The following is a 20,002-nucleotide window of genomic DNA, read 5'->3' as shown; positions in this document are numbered from 1 at the left end:
TCTGGCCTTCAGACTTAACTCCATGTTTGAACGCTGCTTACAATCACAAACACACCATTTCCAGCATGAAGTATGGTGGTAGCAGCATCAGGCAGTAGGGATGCTTCTCTGCAGCAGGCTCTGGAAGGCTTATTAGGGTAAAGTGAATGCAGCAGACTATGGGGAAATCCTGAAAGAATGCTTGATGTAGTCTGAAAGAATCCTACATCTTGGGAGAAGACATGTTCCCCAGCACTACAACAACCCCAAGAATAAAGCCAAAGCTGCACTGAGTGGCTTCAAAAAATTAATATTAATTAATGTCCTGGAGTGGCAAGATCTCAATCCAAGTGAGAATGTATGGCTGGACATGAAAACCCCTGGGAATGAAAAATTCAAAAAAAGTGAGCTTACTTAATATCTTTTTGGTTTCTTCAAGAAGTTAATGAGATCAGACCTTTTGCCTCCTGCTTCTGATTTTTCTTCTGAGATAAAAATCCCCTGGTGTCCTCACCAGTGTCTCATCTTGAAGGTTCAGCCGAGATCTCAGCAAAGTCACACAATGGGCTCAGATTTTCCATTTTTTTATGACTTGAAAGTATTTGCATTGTGTGTTCAGTACTTTTTGGCGAAATGTATGGACGGTTGTTTGTGGTAATAAAACACTTCACTATGATAATAGAACTGTAGTCCTGGCTTCTGAATAATACTATGGGACACGTGGCTGGGGGTAGTAACCACCCGGGACGCCCAAGAGGACCAGAAGAGGGCTTACGTCTCCTCCAGACCACAAGGGGGCGACCACCCTGGTGGCTTTGGGGACCACGGGTACAGAGCTTTGAAGCTCAGCCCTGTAGGGGCCTGTGGTCACCGCCAGGGGGCGCCCCGATGCCTACGGAGCCCTGGAAGAGGATCAGGGACACCCAGAGTGTTTCCGGGTGCAGAGCCGGTACTTCCGCCACACTGGGGAGTGCCGGCGGAAGCTTATCGGAGGACACCTGGAGCACATCCGGGTGGTTATAAAAGGGGCCGCCTCCCTCCGTTCAGTGGCCAGAGTCAGGTGGAGGAGAACAAGGTTGCTTGGGAGGAGTGGTGGTGCCAAGGAGGAAGAGAAAGTGCTTTTGTTACTTGTGTACCTGGGACTGTGTATTGCCTGTGGGTCATGGGGAAGACGTGAGCCCACAGGTGAAGAAAAATAAAAGTTCTTGGTGTTTTACACGTGCCTCAGTGTGAGTCTGTGTCGGGTCGGGCGCTATACAGCATCCATATCACAACTATCAGTTGCTCTAATTTATATCACTGGGCTCCATTTTGATCAGACTCAAGCAGGAAGAAAGGAAGGCATAGTGGTTAAGACTGGGGATTTCAAACCCTGACACTGTCATTTCAAATCCCACTACTGACACCATGTGCAGTTCATATTTCTGTGCTCCTATTAGATCAGACTCATTCTGGAATATAAGGTAGATAATATGATATTGGACTCCAAGCCCTGATGTTATGTTTTTAAATCCCACTTCCTGACACCATCTAACTATGAGCTGTAACTATGAAGTCACCTCACCTGCCTGTACTCCAATTGGAAAAAGCAAATGAAATGTCACCAATTTTATCTCTAATGTTGCAAATCACCTCAGATAAAGGCATCAATCCAATAATAAGTTAAAAATATGAAGGTCTGGAAGAGATTAAAACAAGACGAGAAAGAGATCTCACAAAATGTACCATGCTTTTCCTACCAAAGTTTCAATTTTAACTCCTTTTACCTCAGTTATCTCCCTTTTAGATAGATAGATACTTTTTATCTAAAGCTATGTCTTCTAACGAATTTTAGGAGCAACATCTGTGACAAAGCTGATTCTTAAATGAAACATAAATGAGAATGTCTTCTCATGAGCCACCAAAGGTCCACCTCTGAGCAGTCAGATATTCCTATGGCAATGGCTATTCGCTCACTCACTAATGACCTCCATGCACCCTAACAGTTTAGTAAAAAGGAATGAGGAAAGTGTGCAGATGTGCAGACTTAACAAGACCTGCGCACACAGACTCAAGGCTGTCATGGCCACCGTCTACTATGTACCGACTTGAACGTCAGATATTTGTGTTTTAGATTTGTAATCAATTGAAACCACATTACAGAGTTTACACTTTGTCATTCAATGGCCTTTTCCTGCTGATCGGTGTTAAAAGAGCCTAATTAAATCCACTGCGATTTGATGTTGAATGATAATAATACATTTTGAGAACGTCCAAGGGGGTCCAAATTTTTCATAGGCATTGAGAATATCTGTTTGCTAATATTTCACTAAGAGTAAGAAGGGACAGTATCTCCTTAAAGATTAATTCTTATATGCGTCTTGTCCAAACTGGCCAGCCTCATCTCAACGTTACTAGAGAAGTCTTTTCACATTTGAAATGAACCTCCTTTTTTTAAGTGAAGCTGGGATCATTTCAGAATTGTTCTAACACATGCAATGCAATGTTGAAACTCGGCCTGTAAGCTCTACCGTCCGGGACGTTTCCTCACACTCTTCATTTTCGTTTCTGACTGGGCTATGACAGAAGGACATAGGAAATCTAATCATGATGGAGATTTGTTATTGGTGACGTAGCCCTCTCTGCTCAGACTCATGTTTCCCATTGGATCTAAGCAACGCCAAGCCCTGGGATGAAAATGGAAAGTTCTCGGAATTAAAGGAGATGGTCAGTAGCCACTTTTGGCTTTAAGCTTCAAACACCCCTTTCATTATGGAAGAGCACCGTACAAATAAGTATAAGGATGCAGTATCCATTTAAGCCTTCTTTTACACACACTGAAGTTAAAGAAATCGAAGACTGAAAACATTGTTGCATGCTCACATATTCAACAACAAACGTTCAACGAAGGAAACGTATCATACAAATTGCATAAAGGCTATAGACTTTTCAGTCCAGTAACGTTACCAACTCCTAGAGTGTACTACTAAAAATTTCAGATATTTGAGAATCGGTTTGGTCATCAGAATCTACGTCCTGTCCCACGTCTCCAATGGCGATGCTAGGAGGGGCCTCAGATACGGAGGGCACCTCACCCACATGTAGAGTCCATGGCTGGCATTCCTTGTTGGACAGTGTGGGTTTTTTACATGGCTCCACAAATATCCGCCGGACATTCTGTTTCGACTCACGATATTGTGTCTTCTCTTCCTCTGGGAGACTCGAGGCATGAGATAAGAAGGAGCCCCTAGGTAGCTCTTCAAACACGGGCACATATCCGCCAGATGCCGAATCAGGTGGCAAGTCTTCCTCGCGCTGTGGTGTGTAGACCCCCTCTGATAAGGAAGTTGCCTGGCTCTCGCTATGTACACGTAGCCAGCGATGATGGCAGCTGAAGTAGCTGTGCCGCTGGTGCTTGGAGAGCAGCTTCTTTTTACTTTGGGGCTGGCTGTGCTGTTTACTGTGGGATGACTTCTCGGAGGTTTGGGGGGTGAACACAGATAAAGTCAAGCCATCCACCGTTTTTGTGCATGTTTCGACCTCCGCTTCACAGCCGCTGGACAGCCGGATGTCCTCCTTTAAGCTGAGGGTGTTTTTCAGGTCATGAGCCTGCAAGACATCTGGTGCACTGCCACTCAGCCCCGAAACAGCCTGCTGGGATATGTCCTGAGAAGATGAGTAGACAAGGTCCAGCTCCCGGGGACTCAGTGCATCGCTGGAATCATAGTCGCTGTCAGTGGGAAGGAAAACCTCTGAGCAGCCCTCCTCATCGGACCCAGGCTGGGAGTCTAGAACATGTAATGAGAGCATTATTTACAAAAGGGGTACTAGACCACTCAGATTAAAACAAAAAGCAACATATCATTCGTAAAAGAGGATGGTGCAATAAATTCTTATAAACTAAACCAGTAAAAAGTAATGCAGGACCGGAAAGTGTAGCAACACATGACAAACAACAAAAGCAGAGCATGCAAATGAAGAGGAGACCTGTGTCTTTATTGAAGATGTACTTAAAGTATAGTTACAATGAAACTAATGGAGATGGGGTCCTTCAAGGAGCTTTTGGATATCGAAAGTTAATTTTTATTAGTGATGAGCGAAAAAGGCAACACGTTGGGTCCCTCAACAAAATTTCAGAAAATGAGCCTGGTGATTTTTGTTTTCTTGACTAGAATTCTTTATGTAAACATTTGTAGACAAGAAGTAAAAGCCTCTGTTCCTGTGTCGATGGCTCACATTTTGCTGGAAGCGAAACGCAACGTGTTACTCAAATTTCTTTGTCACAGAGTTTCACTGTGAATTGTTTTTTTCCCAATATTGCCATGCATTTATTTGACCTGGAATATTATGTTGTGTTGTTAAGTGAAGCATTATTTATGAATGTCGACAGGCATGTGCGTTGTTGGAGCATCACTTATGATATCAGAATATTGTGAATGGTGAACGGGGAAACACGGTTACTTAGTCCTTCTCCCTTTACACCTGTGGGGCAGAAACAGAACCCGCGGAAGAGTAATGATGCCACTTTCATTCCAGTCCCAGTGTTATAGTGTATCAGAGGGATAAACTATGAATAATAATGAAGGTGACCAGAAGAGAAACGCCAGGAACCAGGCAAAGATCAAAACCCGAAAGTTCGTCCTATCTTTCAGAAGCTAAGCAAGATTCAAAGTCTGAGAATCAGGGAAAGCAGTGTAAGTGCCAGGGAGGATTACCTGGCATCAAAAATAGGGGCCCTTGCTGAGAAGGGAAGCCAGAATGAAAGGACAGTGATGGACTGGCATCCCATCTGGGATGGATATGAGACCGTTACAAAATAAAGGAGCAGTGGGTGACAGCTACTATTTCAGAATATGTTTATCCCCAGTCCATCTAGCTGGCAGCATCCCAGGTCCTCAGTAACCATATGGACACCTGCTGAGCATGATGGGAGTCTTAGCTTTGTGAGTCAGCTCTGCTGGGTCCCAGGGGTGCCACCAGGGGGTGCGGCCAAATTTCATGATCCCTGTTTCTTAGGGTTTCCATTGTCCTGGCACCAGAAGCACTCCTGGGTCCGACATAAAAGGAAACAATCCAGCCTTCTCCAGCTGAGTCAGAGTCAGGAGGAAGGAAGGCAACACTCACTGGTGGGAGTAAGGAAGAAAGATTTGCTTGTTATTGTGCTTGTGCAACCTTGGAAGAAATATTTGTGAGGTATTTTGATAACAAAAAACTATTTTGAACTCGTAACTGCATTTGTGTTGGTTGTGTTCAGGGTTTGGGGCTCAGTGGCGCCCCCTATCTGTCACAGGGGCCAGAAACAACGTAGAAACAAAATAATAAAGGCTCTCGTAAATTCTTTTTATATGAATGAATGATGCATTTGAACATGGAAGTTTAATCATGCAACTTCATGCTTAATAGCATAGCAGCCTAGCCCTGCCAATATACCCAATTGTGGTTGTCAAAATTCCCACAATAGCATTGAAATATCACAAAAAATAATCAAAAATAATACCTCAAATTACAAGGGTACCAGTGGTAGTGCTGCTGCCTCATAGTAAGGAGACCAATTTTGCACCCTGTGTCCTCCCTGCATGGAGTTTGCATGTTGTTCCTGTGTCTGCATGGGTTTCCTCCCACAGCCCAAAGCCATGCAGGTTAGATGGGTTGGCGATTCTAAATTGGCCATAATGTGTGTGGTTGTGGGGAGTGATAGTGTGTGTGTGTGATGGACTGGCAACCTATCCAGGGTTTCTTTCTGCCTTGTTCCCTATGCTGGCAATCTCGCCCCTTTCACCTCATACCATATTTAACCCTTTAAACTTGGTCTCATTTTGGTTAGTAATCTACTATTTTACTTTAACTGGCCATGCCATTATCATGTGTCACTCAATATTCATGATTTATCCATCATAATAAAGTTCAGACATTTCTCTTTCAGAATATGAATCAGATCCTACTCTGTTAGAACCTATATAGTTGTTAAAGAAATTATATTGTGCATCCAAATTACAACATCAGCAGTTACATCTTTATAAAAAAAAAAAAAAAAATTCTGAAATATAGAAAGGGGAAAACATAGAAAGTGGAATGTGGTGTCATCTGAAAGTTGAAACAACCCACTCATTTAGTACATGATAGTGTGTCCGTCAAATTGTACACAATTGAATTGTGCAATTCGGCCATCTTTGAGGGAAGAATGAAGTGTGGTATTGGGGTATGCAATATGGCATTTTAATGGCAAAACACTGTACTGTAATAATAGCAGTGAGGAAATTAATAATTTTATAGCATTTTTTAAAAATTTTGCATTATGGTTTGGTCCTGCCGACAGGTCCAATACAATGGAGCTGAGTTTGAAGGGTTAAGAATCAAAGGAACCAGAGTTTTGAGTCTTTGGTTTCTATTATAAGATGTTGGGTAAATGTTTTTATTTTTTATTTTTAAAGTAATGTTTGGGTAACCCAGCCACAGGGGATGCACAAACCTGTGTGTTTCTTTGTGCTGGTCCCAAGCCCGGATAAAAAGGGAGGGTTACATCAGGAAGGGCATCCATTGTAAAATTTTGCCAGATCAAAATGGAAAAAGATGCTCCGCTGTGGCAACCTCTAATGGAAGCGGCAGAAAGAAGAAGTTAAATTATGGTTGGGTGGCATGTCGGCGCAGTGATTACACTGCTGCCTCGCATTAAGGAGACCAAGATTTGGGTCCCGGGTGCTCCATACATAGAGTTTGCATGTTCTCCCCGTGTTTGCGTGGATTTCCTTTCTGCAGTCCAAATACATGCAAGTTAAATGGATTGGTGACGCTAAATTGGCCCTAGTGGGTGTGTGAGCGTGTTCCCGTGTGATGGACGGGCACCCTGTCTAGGGGATTTCAGGCTTCACGACCCTGCTCAGGATTAAGTAGGCTTAGAAGATGGCATGGTAATGTTCATTTGACAAAACAAGTTTCAGGGGCAAATTAATATACGGTATTCCATCACGTTTTTCAAAAATACCAAACATTTCCTTTAATAATCGCACTGGATTTAAACAAAGCCGCACTAAAGTACAAAGCCCAAGAAAATAAACGCTCAGTCCAGTGTAAACATGCAGACAAAGCCCAGGAAATCTCCTTACATGACCACCGGCTTGGCTTACCACTGACTGCCTTTCTCCTCCGCAGCTCAGGAGAAGGTGAGGGCGTTGGCATGTAGTCCATGTGCGAGGAGGTAGAGTCAATCTTCTCTGGGATGTGTTCCACCGTGGAGTCCACAAGCCACGTTATTGGAAGCCCACCAGTGGGTTGCTTGTATCGTGCGTACTGCAAGGCATCCATGATCCACCTCACCTCTCTCCACATCTCCTCCATTTGCTTTGAAAATAAAAAGAATATGAGAATTGTACATGTATTCATCTGAACATTCACAAGTGTACTTCACTGCTCACATTGGAAGCTTCGGCAATCTGATATATTCGTAGATATTTCATGAGACACAGTGGACCTGAGCGAATTACATGGATCGACTATACTCTGACACTGCTGCCCTGGTGTGCCGTCATATGCTTGAGATAGACTGGATGTTGACAGTTTACTGTGACCTGCTTTAGTGGGGATCAACAGTATGAAAGAACACCACAGATGCGATGCTTGCTCTGAGGATGTTGATAGAGAAGAATAGAGAAGCCCAGAAGGAGTTTTTGTGGACTTGGAGAAAGCATATGACAAGGTGACTAGAGAGCAGCTGTGGTATTGTATGAGGAAGTCCGGAGTGGCAGAAAAGTATGTAAGAGTTGTACAGGATATGTATGAGGGAAGTGTGACAGTGGTAAGGTCTGCGGTAGGATTGAGAGATACATTGAAATTCGAGGTGGGATTACATCAGGGATCGGCTCTGAGCCCTTTCTTATTTGTAATGGTGATGGACAGGTTGACAGATGAGATTAGGCAGGAGTCCCTGTGGACCATGATGTTTGCTGATGACATTGTGATCTGTAGCAATAGTAGGGAGCAGGTTGAGGAGACCCTGGAAAGGTGGAGATATGCTCTAGAGAGGAGAGGAATGAAGGTCAGTAGGGACAAGACAGAATACATGTGTGTAAATGAGAGAGAGGTCAGAGGAATGGTGAGGATGAGGGAGTGGAGTTGGTGAAGATGGGTGAGTTTAAATACTTGGGATCAACAGTACAGAGTAATGGGAATTGTAGAAGAGGAGTGAAGAAGAGAGTGCAGGCAGTGTGCAGTGGGTGGAGAAGAGTGTCAGGAGTGATTTGTGACAGACGGGTATCAGCAAGAGTGAAAGGGAAGGTCTACAGGATGGTAGTGAGACCAGCTATGTTATCTGGGCTGGAGACGGTGGCACTGACCAGAATGCAGGAGACAGAGCTGGAGGTGGCAGAGTTAAAGATGCTACGATTTGCATTGGGTGTGACGAGGATGGAGAGGATTAGAAATGAGGACATTAGAGGGTTAGCTCAGGTTGGAGGTTTGGAGACAAAGTCAGAGAGGCGAGATTGCGTTGGTTTGGACATGTGCAGAGGAGAGATGCTGGGTATATTGGGAGAAGGATGCTAAGGATAGAGCTGCCAGGGAAGAGGAGAAGAGGAAGACCTAAGAGAACGTTTATGGATGTGATGAGAGAGGACATGCAGGTGATGGGGGTAACAGAACAAGATGACGAGGACAGGAAGATATGGAAGAAGATGATCCGCTGTGGCAACCCCTAACTGGAGCAGCCAGAAGAAGAAGAGACAATTTACAAAATGAAAAACAGAAATTCACTGTTAAAAATGATAGAAAAAAATAAACAGATTATTTTTATTTTTTACAGAGACATTCATATATTTATATAAACATAGAAGAACCCTTTAATTTATGATTTTACAACCAGCTTGGGTTTTTCTACCTAGAAATCATTTTTACCATTAAAATAACATGAATTGTAACAATGATTATAAAAGTTTGCAATAAAACAAAAATATAAAGTGATCAAAATATTACAGAAAAAGCTGTCATTAAAGTTATTTTATATTAATGAGTATCACGTCTCTTATTATATGTTTTCAAAACTGTATTTGCTGTATTCTCATATTACTTTATATTATATTATTGTTTTTTAACAATTTCTTAGTGATTTCTTTGTCAATACTTCAGCTATTCTTTCCCTCTTGTTTCCATGTTCTTTACAAGCTTGTTTAAACCAAATTGATGACATTATGGGCTTCCTCCATGTGAGTAGGAGTTCACTTTTTGAATAAGTAATAATAAAAATAAGGTATATGTTACAGTTGGGGACATCATGATTTTAGAGAGGCCGAGGTGGGGCATGGCCAAAAAAAGGTTGGGAACCACTGGTCTAGACTGTCCTCAAGAAACTGTGACACAGAGATAGACATACACCCATCATCGAGATATCGATGTTTTCGGGACCCTAAAACGTCGAAATCCGTCAAAAAAAAGCCTGGGATTGAAATTTCCGACAAATCTAAAGCTTTTGCTTGTCGCAAAAAGCAACAAAATGGATAGGGGAATGGATGGGTGGACCTCCCCTCTCGGCCCAGCACCATTACTACATTACTACTTCTTCATACTTATCTGCTGTAATATTCAGGGAGCATTTGACTGCCTGTCACGCGGCCAGCGTTTTCCGTCATCGCACCTCTTTACCCGTTTTCACATCCTCACCGACCACTCAGAACACACCGCGCGGCTTTTTGAGAGGTTTGCAGCCCTCCAAACAGAAGAATCAGGCAAAGTGGAGAATTTCAAGTTGTAAAAATATAGATGAAAGGGCATTCAGCCCCGTATCTCACTTCTCTCTTGTCGGACTGCATGCGTCTGACAGGAACGCCCTCGGTAAACTGAAACGCATTTAACGCATTTCTTCTCTTAACGTCTTTAATTGGTTCCATATTCCATAACTACAGACATCAGATTTTTTTTGCTTTTTTTTCATCTGTTCTTTGGCCGTCTGTAATGTGTGGTTTGTGTAGCAAGTTTCCAAACTCTCAGATCTGGGATTGCACAAAGGCACTTGTGGTTTCTTGGTTAATCTGAAAGGTTGCTGCGGTGGGGTAAGATGATTTTTCCAAAAGAGTAATTACAGATGTTTTTCATTTAAGTAGAAACTTGATAGCTGCAATATTTTAACACTTTCTTTCTCAGACTCTTGTTTGTTGTAATAAAAAGATTTACTTTGAAATACAGCAAAAAGAAGTCTTTGAAAGTGAAGTCTTGCTACTAGACAGCAGTATGGATCGACTGAGTGGTGCGCTCAGTGCATGTGTGAAACTCCTAAAATCAGGACTCCTGAAGTACAGCTGAATCCTTTACAACCACTTCAGGGGTCTGTCACAGACGGCCAGGACCCTTGCCCTGCCGGGACATGAAGATTATTGAATTACCTGGGGGAGAAGGCATATTCAGGGCATTCCCTCCCCTGGAGTACTAAATGGCAGCCCCCCTTGGGTGGGACTCCCACAGGTAGAGTTTGGAGCAGCCCTGTTGGGTTCCGTGGGTGCCACCAGGGGGTGCTACAGGAACGGCTGAGCGCTTTGTTGTAGCACCCAGAAGTGCTACCGGATTAAGACCACCAGAGCACTTTTGGGTGCTCTATGAAAGAAGCCAGCCACCACTATACCGATAGTCAGAGTCGGGAGGGAGGTGAAGAAAGCTTGAGCGAGGAGGTAGAAGAAGAAGAAGAAGACAAAGCACTGTGCTTGATTGTACTGCATTGGTGCTTTTTGCTGTGCTGCTGTGGGGAGCAAAGAGAACTTGTGTCCTGGTGTCTACTTGTGTCAGGGTTAGGGTGGCTGGAGCTCCCCCATCAGGAAATAATTATAAATTGAGATATTTCACTAAAATTTGCCATCCTAAGCACAAATGAAAAGCTTTTCTTTCAGTCTTTGCTGTCTTCCCTTCACATTCCCTCTACAATGCCAGGATGAATGGCAGCTGAAGGTGGCTGACTCGGGACGCTATGTTTCAAATATAAAATCTAGTGTGCACACGAGGGCATTTGATGGCGTGACTCTTACAATTATTAGGAAGCCTGATAGTTTAATCATTCCAATTGTACTGCACCTCGACTTCTGAAGGGGGTGCCGAGGTTGTGAACAGATTTGCGCAGCGGTGACGCCATTGCACATTGAAAATGATAGATGGGTGGAATTAGGCCAACTCCTAAGCCCAACAGTGTTTTCTACAACCCAACACCTGAATATTAACGAAACACTCCAGAATAATGACAAAATAGATTAAATATATTAAACAACGGACATATTTTGCAAATACAGCAAAGAAAGGTAATGACAAACATACTGTTTTGGCACTAACAAATTACATCAACCAGGGATGAGTCACCCAAGAATGAGCTGGCATTACATCAGCAGGGGCAGAGGCACCTACTTTTCCAATTAGTGTGGCAAAAGGCGAGCAGTCCATTTGAGGGACAGTGAGCCACCTCAAAGAGCCATGTGAAGAGCAGAGAATCCATCCATTGCTACATTGGTGTCAGAAGTGGGATGAGAATACATACAGTCAGACTTAGCAGAGTGCCTAAAACGGATCTGCTTGGCTCTTCGGAGGAGTTGGAGGAGAGTATTGAGTCTTACATCTGTAATCTGGAGTGCTGTTTGAACCACTAGTGCAGGTGGGGAGACAGCGGACAGACTGACACCTCTGCAGCTCCACCACCACTTCTCCATCTGCTAGGGTCCAATTAGCCTGGGTGCACAGATGCTGGAGGAGCTTCAGGCTCATGGAGTTGGGGGAAGATATGAGAGATTATGTTGCCACTGACCCCAAGTGAGCTGTGAGAAGCTGTCAGAAGTAAAAATGAGCAGGCAAAGGACAAGACAGATCGTAGAGGTGTTGTGAAGCGGTGGTGGATGGAGAGTCTGAAAGCTGAGATCCAGACCTGGTACATGGTTTGCAGTGAAGGAAGACGGCCAAGTGACCTGAACACCTGCATCTGCACACACGGAGGTGCTTATGACTTACCAGCGTTGAACGTCTCTGCTGCACCGCATGACAGCGCAGTACTCAACATCCCAGCTGTGCCATTTGACAACACAGCGCTCATAATTCCTGCTGATGTGCCCTGCACAACTGAAATGAGAGAGAAGACCACGTCACTGTTTCAAAGAGCATGGGCGCCATTGCAAGGGTTATGTAATTATGTATGTGACAAGTTACATTAGCCAGTGATGAGCCACCCGAGTATGAGCTGGACTGGACTTGGGAAAGGACTGCCACACAAGTTGGACAAGTGTGAGACTTTGCAGGCTAGCCGTTTATATAGTCAGCTCCATGAGCACAAAGCTCCTCTGGCATATGCACACTCAAGCTAATGAACCCTAGCAGGTGGAGAAGTGGTGGTAGAGCTGAAGAGGTGTCAGTCTCTCCACTGTCTCCCCAATTGTAACTACTGCTGCAAATGGCACTCCAGATTACAGATCTGAGCCTCAAGATTCTCCTGCAACTCTTCTGTGGAACCAAGTAGGTCCGTTTTAGGCACTCGGCACTCTTCTAAGTCAGTCTGTATGTCTTCTCATCCCACTTCTGACACCAGTGTATCAATGGCTGGATTCTCTGCTCTTCACATGGCTCTTTGAGGTGGTTCACTATCCTTCAAATGGACTGCTCATTGCCAGGGTCACCTATATAAATGGCAAGCCTGCAAAGTGTCACACTTGTCCAACTTGTGTGGCAGTCCTTTTAAAATGAGCGAGCCACCTCAAAGAGCCTTGTCAACAGCAGAGAATCCACCCATTGCAGCACTCGTCACTGATTCTACAATTCATAATGAACAGCACCAAAAAAGTTTTTACTGTAAGTGATGGGTGTGGATCCTGAAGTGCAATCAACAGTTACTAGAAGGAAAGACATGGCGGAATAATCCCCTTTTGTAAACTGCTTCCTGGAAAAAATGGATAATAAACACCATCCTATCAGCAGTCCAGAGGGTGGAGGATCTTCTGAGGCACGCCTCTTCACAAAGAGCAATTGCCAATAGGAATGAAGAAAAAAAAAATACCCGCCATCGTCCGTGTATCCGACGGCCACAGCAGAAATACAGTTCATAAAGGGTGCAGCCAACGAGCTACAATAACTTACACCTACCATTCTACCAACCTCACAGCTACCTAGAACTGACCTTCACAGCAGACCACGTGAAGAATCAACTATGGAAACTCAGTCAATGCAAAGCAGCAACACCTGATGATGTTAATCCTAAGGTACTGAAGGAGTGCACTGGGTAACTGCGTGTGGTTATTCAGTCTGAGCCTGACCCTATAAAAGATTGTAACTGTATGGAAAACACCTTGTGTTGAAGCAGTCCCCAACCTTAAATGAGTACCGTGCAAACTTCTCTATCCATTCCTACACACTTCTTTGCAACAAAACACTTTCTCCCTTCTATGCACACAACAGTCTTTGATAAAAAATCATCAACCAGGCACACCCTCAGACCACAAAAAATGAATCACCCCATGTTGCTCTTCTTTTTTGCAAATCACAAGTGGGGCAGCCATTGTTTCTCGCACTGCAGTTACAAATGATCTGACGTAACACATCACACCTGACTGGGGAAACAGGGACCTCATACGTAAAGACAGCACTGCCAAGTTTTAATATAAGTTCAGAGTGCGGATCATTTTAGACTCACCCTCGTATATGCTGAATACAGCCTACACCCATCTGGAGAAACATGGTGACCCTCAACAGTTGACTTCTCTAGAGCATTCTGCTCCATACTGCTGGGGGAGCAACTCCGGTCAATGTGGGTTGATGCTATTATTGTCTCCTGGGTAATGGACTACTTCTACTTAACTGGTAGACCACAGTTTGTGTGGCTTAAGAACTGTGTATCTGACATGGTCCTGAGTATCACAAAGGTCCTACAGAGAACTGTAGTGGTGTCCCTTCCTGTTTACCCCATACACCTCATAGTTTAGATGCCATCTTAAAAAGTTCCAATGACACAGCCATAAGTGGGTATTTCAGCAGTGGGCAGGGGAATGAATGCAGAACCCTAGTGAACCACCTTCAGCTCAACATCAGTAAGACAAAGGAGATAACCATAGACTTCAGAAGGGTAAAGCCCACTCTCATTGATTGATAGTGAAGATGTGGAGAGGGTGAGGACATAGAAGTCCCTCAGGATGCACCCGAAGGACAGGCTTGAGTGGAGTCCCAACACAGAAGCTGCATACTAGGAGGGCCAGAGTCATCTCTGTTTCCTGAGGAGGTTGAGGTTGCTTGTGTATGCAGGCTACTCTTACAACTGTATATACTGGCCACTGGGGAAATGAAATCTCCTGCATTGATGCCAACAGACTAAATAAAGTGATTCAAAATCTTGCGAGTCCGACTGGACTCAGTGGAGGAAGTGGCAGAACAGAAGTCACTCCAGAAGCTGCTCACTGTCCTGGACAATGACCCTCACCCCCTTAGCTAAACAGAGAAGCATCTTCAGTTACAGACTGTGACCACTGTGTGGCCCCAAGGAGTGCCATTGAAGGTTCTACTCTCACCCATCAGGCTCAATAGTGAGCCACCCCATGGCCGAGGTGGTCTCGTTTCTCATGTGCTGAACAGTACTGAGCTGGTCTAGCAGACATCTTAACAGGCAATGACATCATGTGTAATATACTGTGCCAATAATGAACATTGTGTACTGTGAAACTGCAACTGATATGTGCAATTCTAATCTAATCACATAAAAAAAGAGTGTTTAATAATTCAAAACTATTGAAATGAACCCATAAAAATTATTCAAAAAGTCTATATCATAACATTGAGAAAATGAATGCAACAGAGGGACAAATCAAGCTGGTGAATTGTCGCCCTTATGTAACGTGGCATTTCCCCCTGGGATTAATAAAGTATCTATCTATCTATCTATCTATCTATCTATCTATCTATCTATCTATCTATCTATCTATCTATCTATCTATCTATCTATCTATCTATCTATCTATCTATCTATCACCTCCCTGGGGGCTGCTGATCACATGGTAGCAACTGGAGTGGGTATCTTAGTTAACATTACCGTTGGATCTCTCTATTATTAAAGGAAATCCTGAGATGAGACTTTCTCTGAGATGATTTCAGGTCCCGCAAGACAATTCTTTTTGCCAAGAGATTTTGCCAAGTCCCACCCTCCTCTCAAACATTTAAAACCACACCCACCGTCCAATCACTTCTCATTCGTGTGAATGCTATTATCAGACACAGTTCCTGCGCTCTCAGCTCCGAGCGGGGTCGGAAATAAAAGACAAAGAGTAGAAAACAAAGTAGAATGTTGTAAAGAGGTTCAAAAACATTGGCGCGATACACATGCAGGGCAGGTTAGAGATTATGAAAGTACTAAAATTCGAAAGTGTCAAAAAACTGAGAGTAAAGATCGAATTAGCGCTAACAAACGGAAATTATTACTCAGTGAAATAACGGCACAGCGAAAACAGATCGAATATATGGACATAGGTGACATGAGTATGTAGTTATTGTTCGGCTTTAAACTTTAAGTCGGAGAGTTGTAGATCATCTAATTCATGTTGCCATCAGGGAAAAGTAGTGCTTCTTCCCAATGAGGAGGCGTATGTGCGGGAATTAAAAGATTTGTTGTTTGGTGAAAGTGAAATCCACATACGCAAGCGGCAGAGACGTAAAGTGGCTGACACATAGCACCAGCCTGGGGGTTGGTGAGCGAAGTGAGCAGGGGGCAGAGCCCCCTAGTTATAAGAAAAAATCAACATTGTTAAGTGCCGTTACACTGCAGAACTTACAGCCTACTGAGGCCCACAGGCACCTTAAGACCAACAGCAATCACAACTACCAGAGATGTGGTTATCAAAGGCCTCGCGGTAGCTGGGGAGCTAAATTCTGCACTGCTACGCTGACACAAATGGAGCTCGATCAAGCTGGAAAGAGACGTGAGGGTCTCAGGTTACCTTATGGACATGGCGTTGAAGGTCAACACAAGACGCGTCTTACAAAGTATGCAGGCTCACTGAAAGAATTCCAAATCAGAAACGTATGGAACTCCAGTCTGTAATGTATAAAATCTGTAGGACAGGTGGTCATTAATCAATGTTAAAATATGAAATAAGGAAACAAAACAACAAAAAAATACAAAAAGGCAGGTTGTTGTGATTGCTTTATCAAGTGTTGTTTTCACTTCCATGCATCTAAACTCAGGGTTTCACCCTTGAGGAGCTCGATTTTGGCACTCATTTCTTGCTGTCTTGTGTGCTGATTTTTTACCATCTTCCTCTGACACCATGTTGAATTCTTGTGAGATTTTGCAAATTTGATGTCGGCCATTGAGACTTCCCAGGATTCCCTGCATGACATCATGAGCCTGACCAGTTTAAAAGGTCACCACAGACGTTTCTTCCTTATCCGAGTAAGAATGGAATTCATGTTTGGTGTCCCTTAATGGATTTTTGGTTCACCTTCTGACTTGGTGTATTGTTTTGTGGTTCGTTTAAGAGATTCACTTTTTGTTTTCTCTCTCTGGTTTTGACCCTTGCTTGCATTTTTAACCTTGCTTCATCTCCTGACCCCTTTAATTAAACTTTCTCAAATCAGTGAAGAATCGTTTTTCTAGTTTCAAACTACCCAGAAGACAACGACTTACCTGTATGTAATCGAGGACTTGCTGGTGACGTTGCTTTGCCAGCACCACTTCCCCATCAGAGAGGGCTTCTCTTAAGGCCTGCTGGGTAATCAGTGAATCAAGGTCCAGGACAGCAGAAAGACGACAGTAAAGGCCGATGAATTTCTCCTTATAAGTGCAAAAGTGAACTGCAAGTGAAATACAAACAAGTATATACTTTAGTTTCAGATTATGATGGTTTACAGATTTTGGGATAGCACTGTCTAGATGTGTGATATTTATAAGGGAGCTGCACTTTGGTTTATGAATGTGTTCAGTGGCTTCTGGTGACGCAAATATTGAAACGGCCTCATCAACTTGCGATTGGGTTCCACACGCCTCCTCATCCGCTGGTAAAACAGACTTGCTTATTATATGCGGAATTATACGGGACAGCACATTTTTCCATCAGATATGCTTCCTGAAAAAATTTTGGTAATTATGATAAATATAATTTCACATTTCACATTCACATTCACATTTCACATTGACTATATCATGTAATAATCTGGAGAAACATGAACTTAATCTTATATTGAATTTAGTGTGTTTAACCGCTTAATGATGTTGATGCGTTGCATGAGTTCAGTTGAGCTGAAAATGTTTTGCTGCTGATTTTCATTCGTACTCCACATCTGATGCCTTCTCTTCTCACTGTCCAACAATAGTTGGACAGCATTGATGGATTCTGTTTGCCCTGACACTGTTTTTCCATCGTAGTAATGTCCTGGTGAAACCCTTCAGCATGTTCATCACTAACTGCCCCAAACTTAACAGGGAAGAATGCAGAAAAGGAATCTTCAGCGACATGCTGCACTTCGTGGTTTTATATGCTTGAAGCCAGTTTGGTGCTCAGTAATTACTAAGAAAATTCTCAATGACATCCTTGAGTGCCTTCCATGCAATTTCTTCCACCCCACTATCTGATCTTCAATCTGCGTGTATTTGATGACGTGTCAGTGGACCGATAGAAATGCCTTCCTTAGCCTCATCATCAGTAATGTGTGGAAAGATCGGTCTCAAATATCAAAGTCATTCACTGCTTTCACTAAATTATTCATCAGTCCAGGTTTTATATGACGAAGAGGCAAACATGTCTTTAATAGGTCAGCAAGTGGTTTATTATGCTCCCACAATATTCTGAGAAAACAACCAAATACAGTACTTATGGAGTTGCCAGTTCTTTTTAAAATCACAAGACCGTTTAGCACAGCTGCCCCCAATGAAACAACAGGACTTGGTGTGTCTGAGCTGCATTCCTAGTAGCAGTGCCACCATATTTAGATCACCACAGATGGTCTAGTTGTAGTTGTGGCAGTGTGATAGATAGATAGATAGATAGATAGATAGATAGATAGATAGATAGATAGATAGATAGATAGAGTATGAAAGGCACTAAATAGCATAGTTGGCAAGATAGATAGATAGATAGATAGATAGATAGATAGATAGATAGATAGATAGATAGATAGATAGATAGATAGATAGATAGATGTGAAAGGCATGATAGATAGATAGATAGATAGATAGATAGATAGATAGATAGATAGATAGATAGATAGATAGATAGATAGATAGATAGATAGATAGATAGATAGATGTGAAAGGCATGATAGATAGATAGATAGATAGATAGATAGATAGATAGATAGATAGATAGATAGATAGATAGATATGTAAGGCACTATATAATCGATAGATACAGTCATGGCCAAAAGTTTTGAGAATGACACAAGTGTTAGTTTTCACAAAGTTTGCTGCTTCAGTGTTTTTAGATCTTTTTGTTAGATGTTTAGTAGAATTACAAGCATTTCATAAGTTTCAAAGACTTTTATTGATAATTACATGAAGTGTATGCAATTAGTCCATATTTACAGTGTTGACCCTTGTTTTTCAGGACCTCTGCAATTCTCCCTGACATACTGTCAAACAACCTCTGGGCCAAATCCTGACTGATGGCAGTCCGTTCTTGCTTAATCAATGCTTAGAGTTTGTCAGAATTGGTGGGATTTTGTTTGTCCACCCGCCTCTTGATTGACCACAAGTTCTCAATGGGATTAAGGACTGGGGAGTTTCCTGGCCATGGACCCCAAATTTCAATGTTTTGTTCCCTGAGCCACTTAGTTATCACTTTTGCCTCATGGCCCAGTGCTCCTTCATGCTGAAAAAGGCATTGTGGGTCACCAAACTGTTCTTGGATGGTTGAGAGAAGTTCCTCTCAGAGGATGTCTTGGTCCCATTCTTTATTCATGGCTCGGGATCGGGGGGCACCACCAATGCAGAGCTTGATCAGGAATGGCAGCAGGCAGGTGTGAGTGAATCTGCACACACAGTGAGGGAAGCGAAGACTTTTGGAGGTTGGACTGGTGGGTGTCTAGAAGGGCAGCAAAGAAGCCAAGAAAAACATCCGGGACAGACTGCAAAAGGTACAGGGATTGGACTGCTGAGGATTGCTGGGGTCAAGTCATTTTCTCTGATGAATCCCCTTTATGATTGTTTGGGGCATCCGGAAAAAAGAAAAGGTGAGCACTACCATCAGTCCTGTGTCATGCCAACAGTAAAGCATCCTGAGACCATTCATGTCAGCCAAGGCAGTGGGCTCACTCATAATTCTGCCTAAGAACACAGCCATGAATAAAGAATGGGGCCAAAACATCCTCTGAGAGAAACTTCTTCCAACCACTCAAGACCAGTTTGGTGACCCACAATGCCTTTTCCAGCATGATGGAGCACCAGGCCATAAGGCAAAAGTGGTAACTAAGTGGCTCGGGGAAAAAAACATTGAAATTTTGGGTCCATGACCAGGAAACTCCCATTGAGAACTTGTGGTCAGTCCTCAAGAGGAATTCTGACAAACTCCAAGCATTGATTATTCAAGAACGGGCTGCCATCAGTCAGGATTTGGCCCAGAAGTTGTTTGACAGCATGTCAGGGAGAATTGCAGAGGTCTTGAAAAAGAAAGAAGGGCCAACACTGTAAATATTAACTCTTTGCATAAACTTCATGTAATTGTCAATAAAAGCCTTTGAAACTTATGAAATGCTTGTAATTCTACTTCAGTATTCCATAGAAACATCTGACAAAAAGATCTAAAAACACTGAAGCAGCAAACTTTGTGAAAACCAACACTCGTGTCATTCTCAAAACTTCTGGCCACGGCTGTAGATGGATTATTTTTATGGCTACTGTGCTAACATGTTTGAGAAAAGCAGTAGCGACCATACCGAGTTCAAACATTTGTAGAGGAAGGTTAAGGAATCCAGAGTGCGGGGAGTATGGGTTACTCTGTCCGGGGGCGGTGCACACGTCATCAGAAGCTGGTAGCAACAGAAGAAAGTTGACATTGTGGCCCAGTTCCAGCACCTCCTGTGTGTACAGCCGGAAGTGTTTGGCCTACAAGAGAAGACACGGACCAGA

At 43.2% G+C, this 20,002-nt stretch overlaps 1 protein-coding gene across 1 annotated transcript in view; it reads right to left on the bottom strand.

Annotated features, from left to right (window-relative positions):
- Positions 1-2,012: 2,012 nt before the first annotated feature.
- Positions 2,013-20,002, bottom strand: part of ankfn1 (ankyrin repeat and fibronectin type III domain containing 1) — a 514,783-nt gene continuing 496,793 nt past the window's right edge. Inside the window, exons 18-21 of the mRNA XM_028818514.2 lie at positions 19,810-19,978; positions 16,568-16,734; positions 7,083-7,296; positions 2,013-3,746 (exon numbers count right to left, since the gene is read on the bottom strand). Coding sequence (XP_028674347.2) covers positions 2,932-3,746; positions 7,083-7,296; positions 16,568-16,734; positions 19,810-19,978 — 1,365 coding nt within the window. The 3' untranslated portion in view covers positions 2,013-2,931. The remainder of the gene's footprint in view (positions 3,747-7,082; positions 7,297-16,567; positions 16,735-19,809; positions 19,979-20,002) is intronic.

Source organism: Erpetoichthys calabaricus, chromosome 14 (genome assembly GCF_900747795.2).
Source record: "Erpetoichthys calabaricus chromosome 14, fErpCal1.3, whole genome shotgun sequence".
In the NCBI taxonomy this organism is placed as follows: Eukaryota; Metazoa; Chordata; class Cladistia; order Polypteriformes; family Polypteridae; genus Erpetoichthys; species Erpetoichthys calabaricus.
The sequence above is the reverse complement of the archived record's forward strand: the minus strand, read 5'-3'. Positions and strand labels throughout refer to the sequence as shown.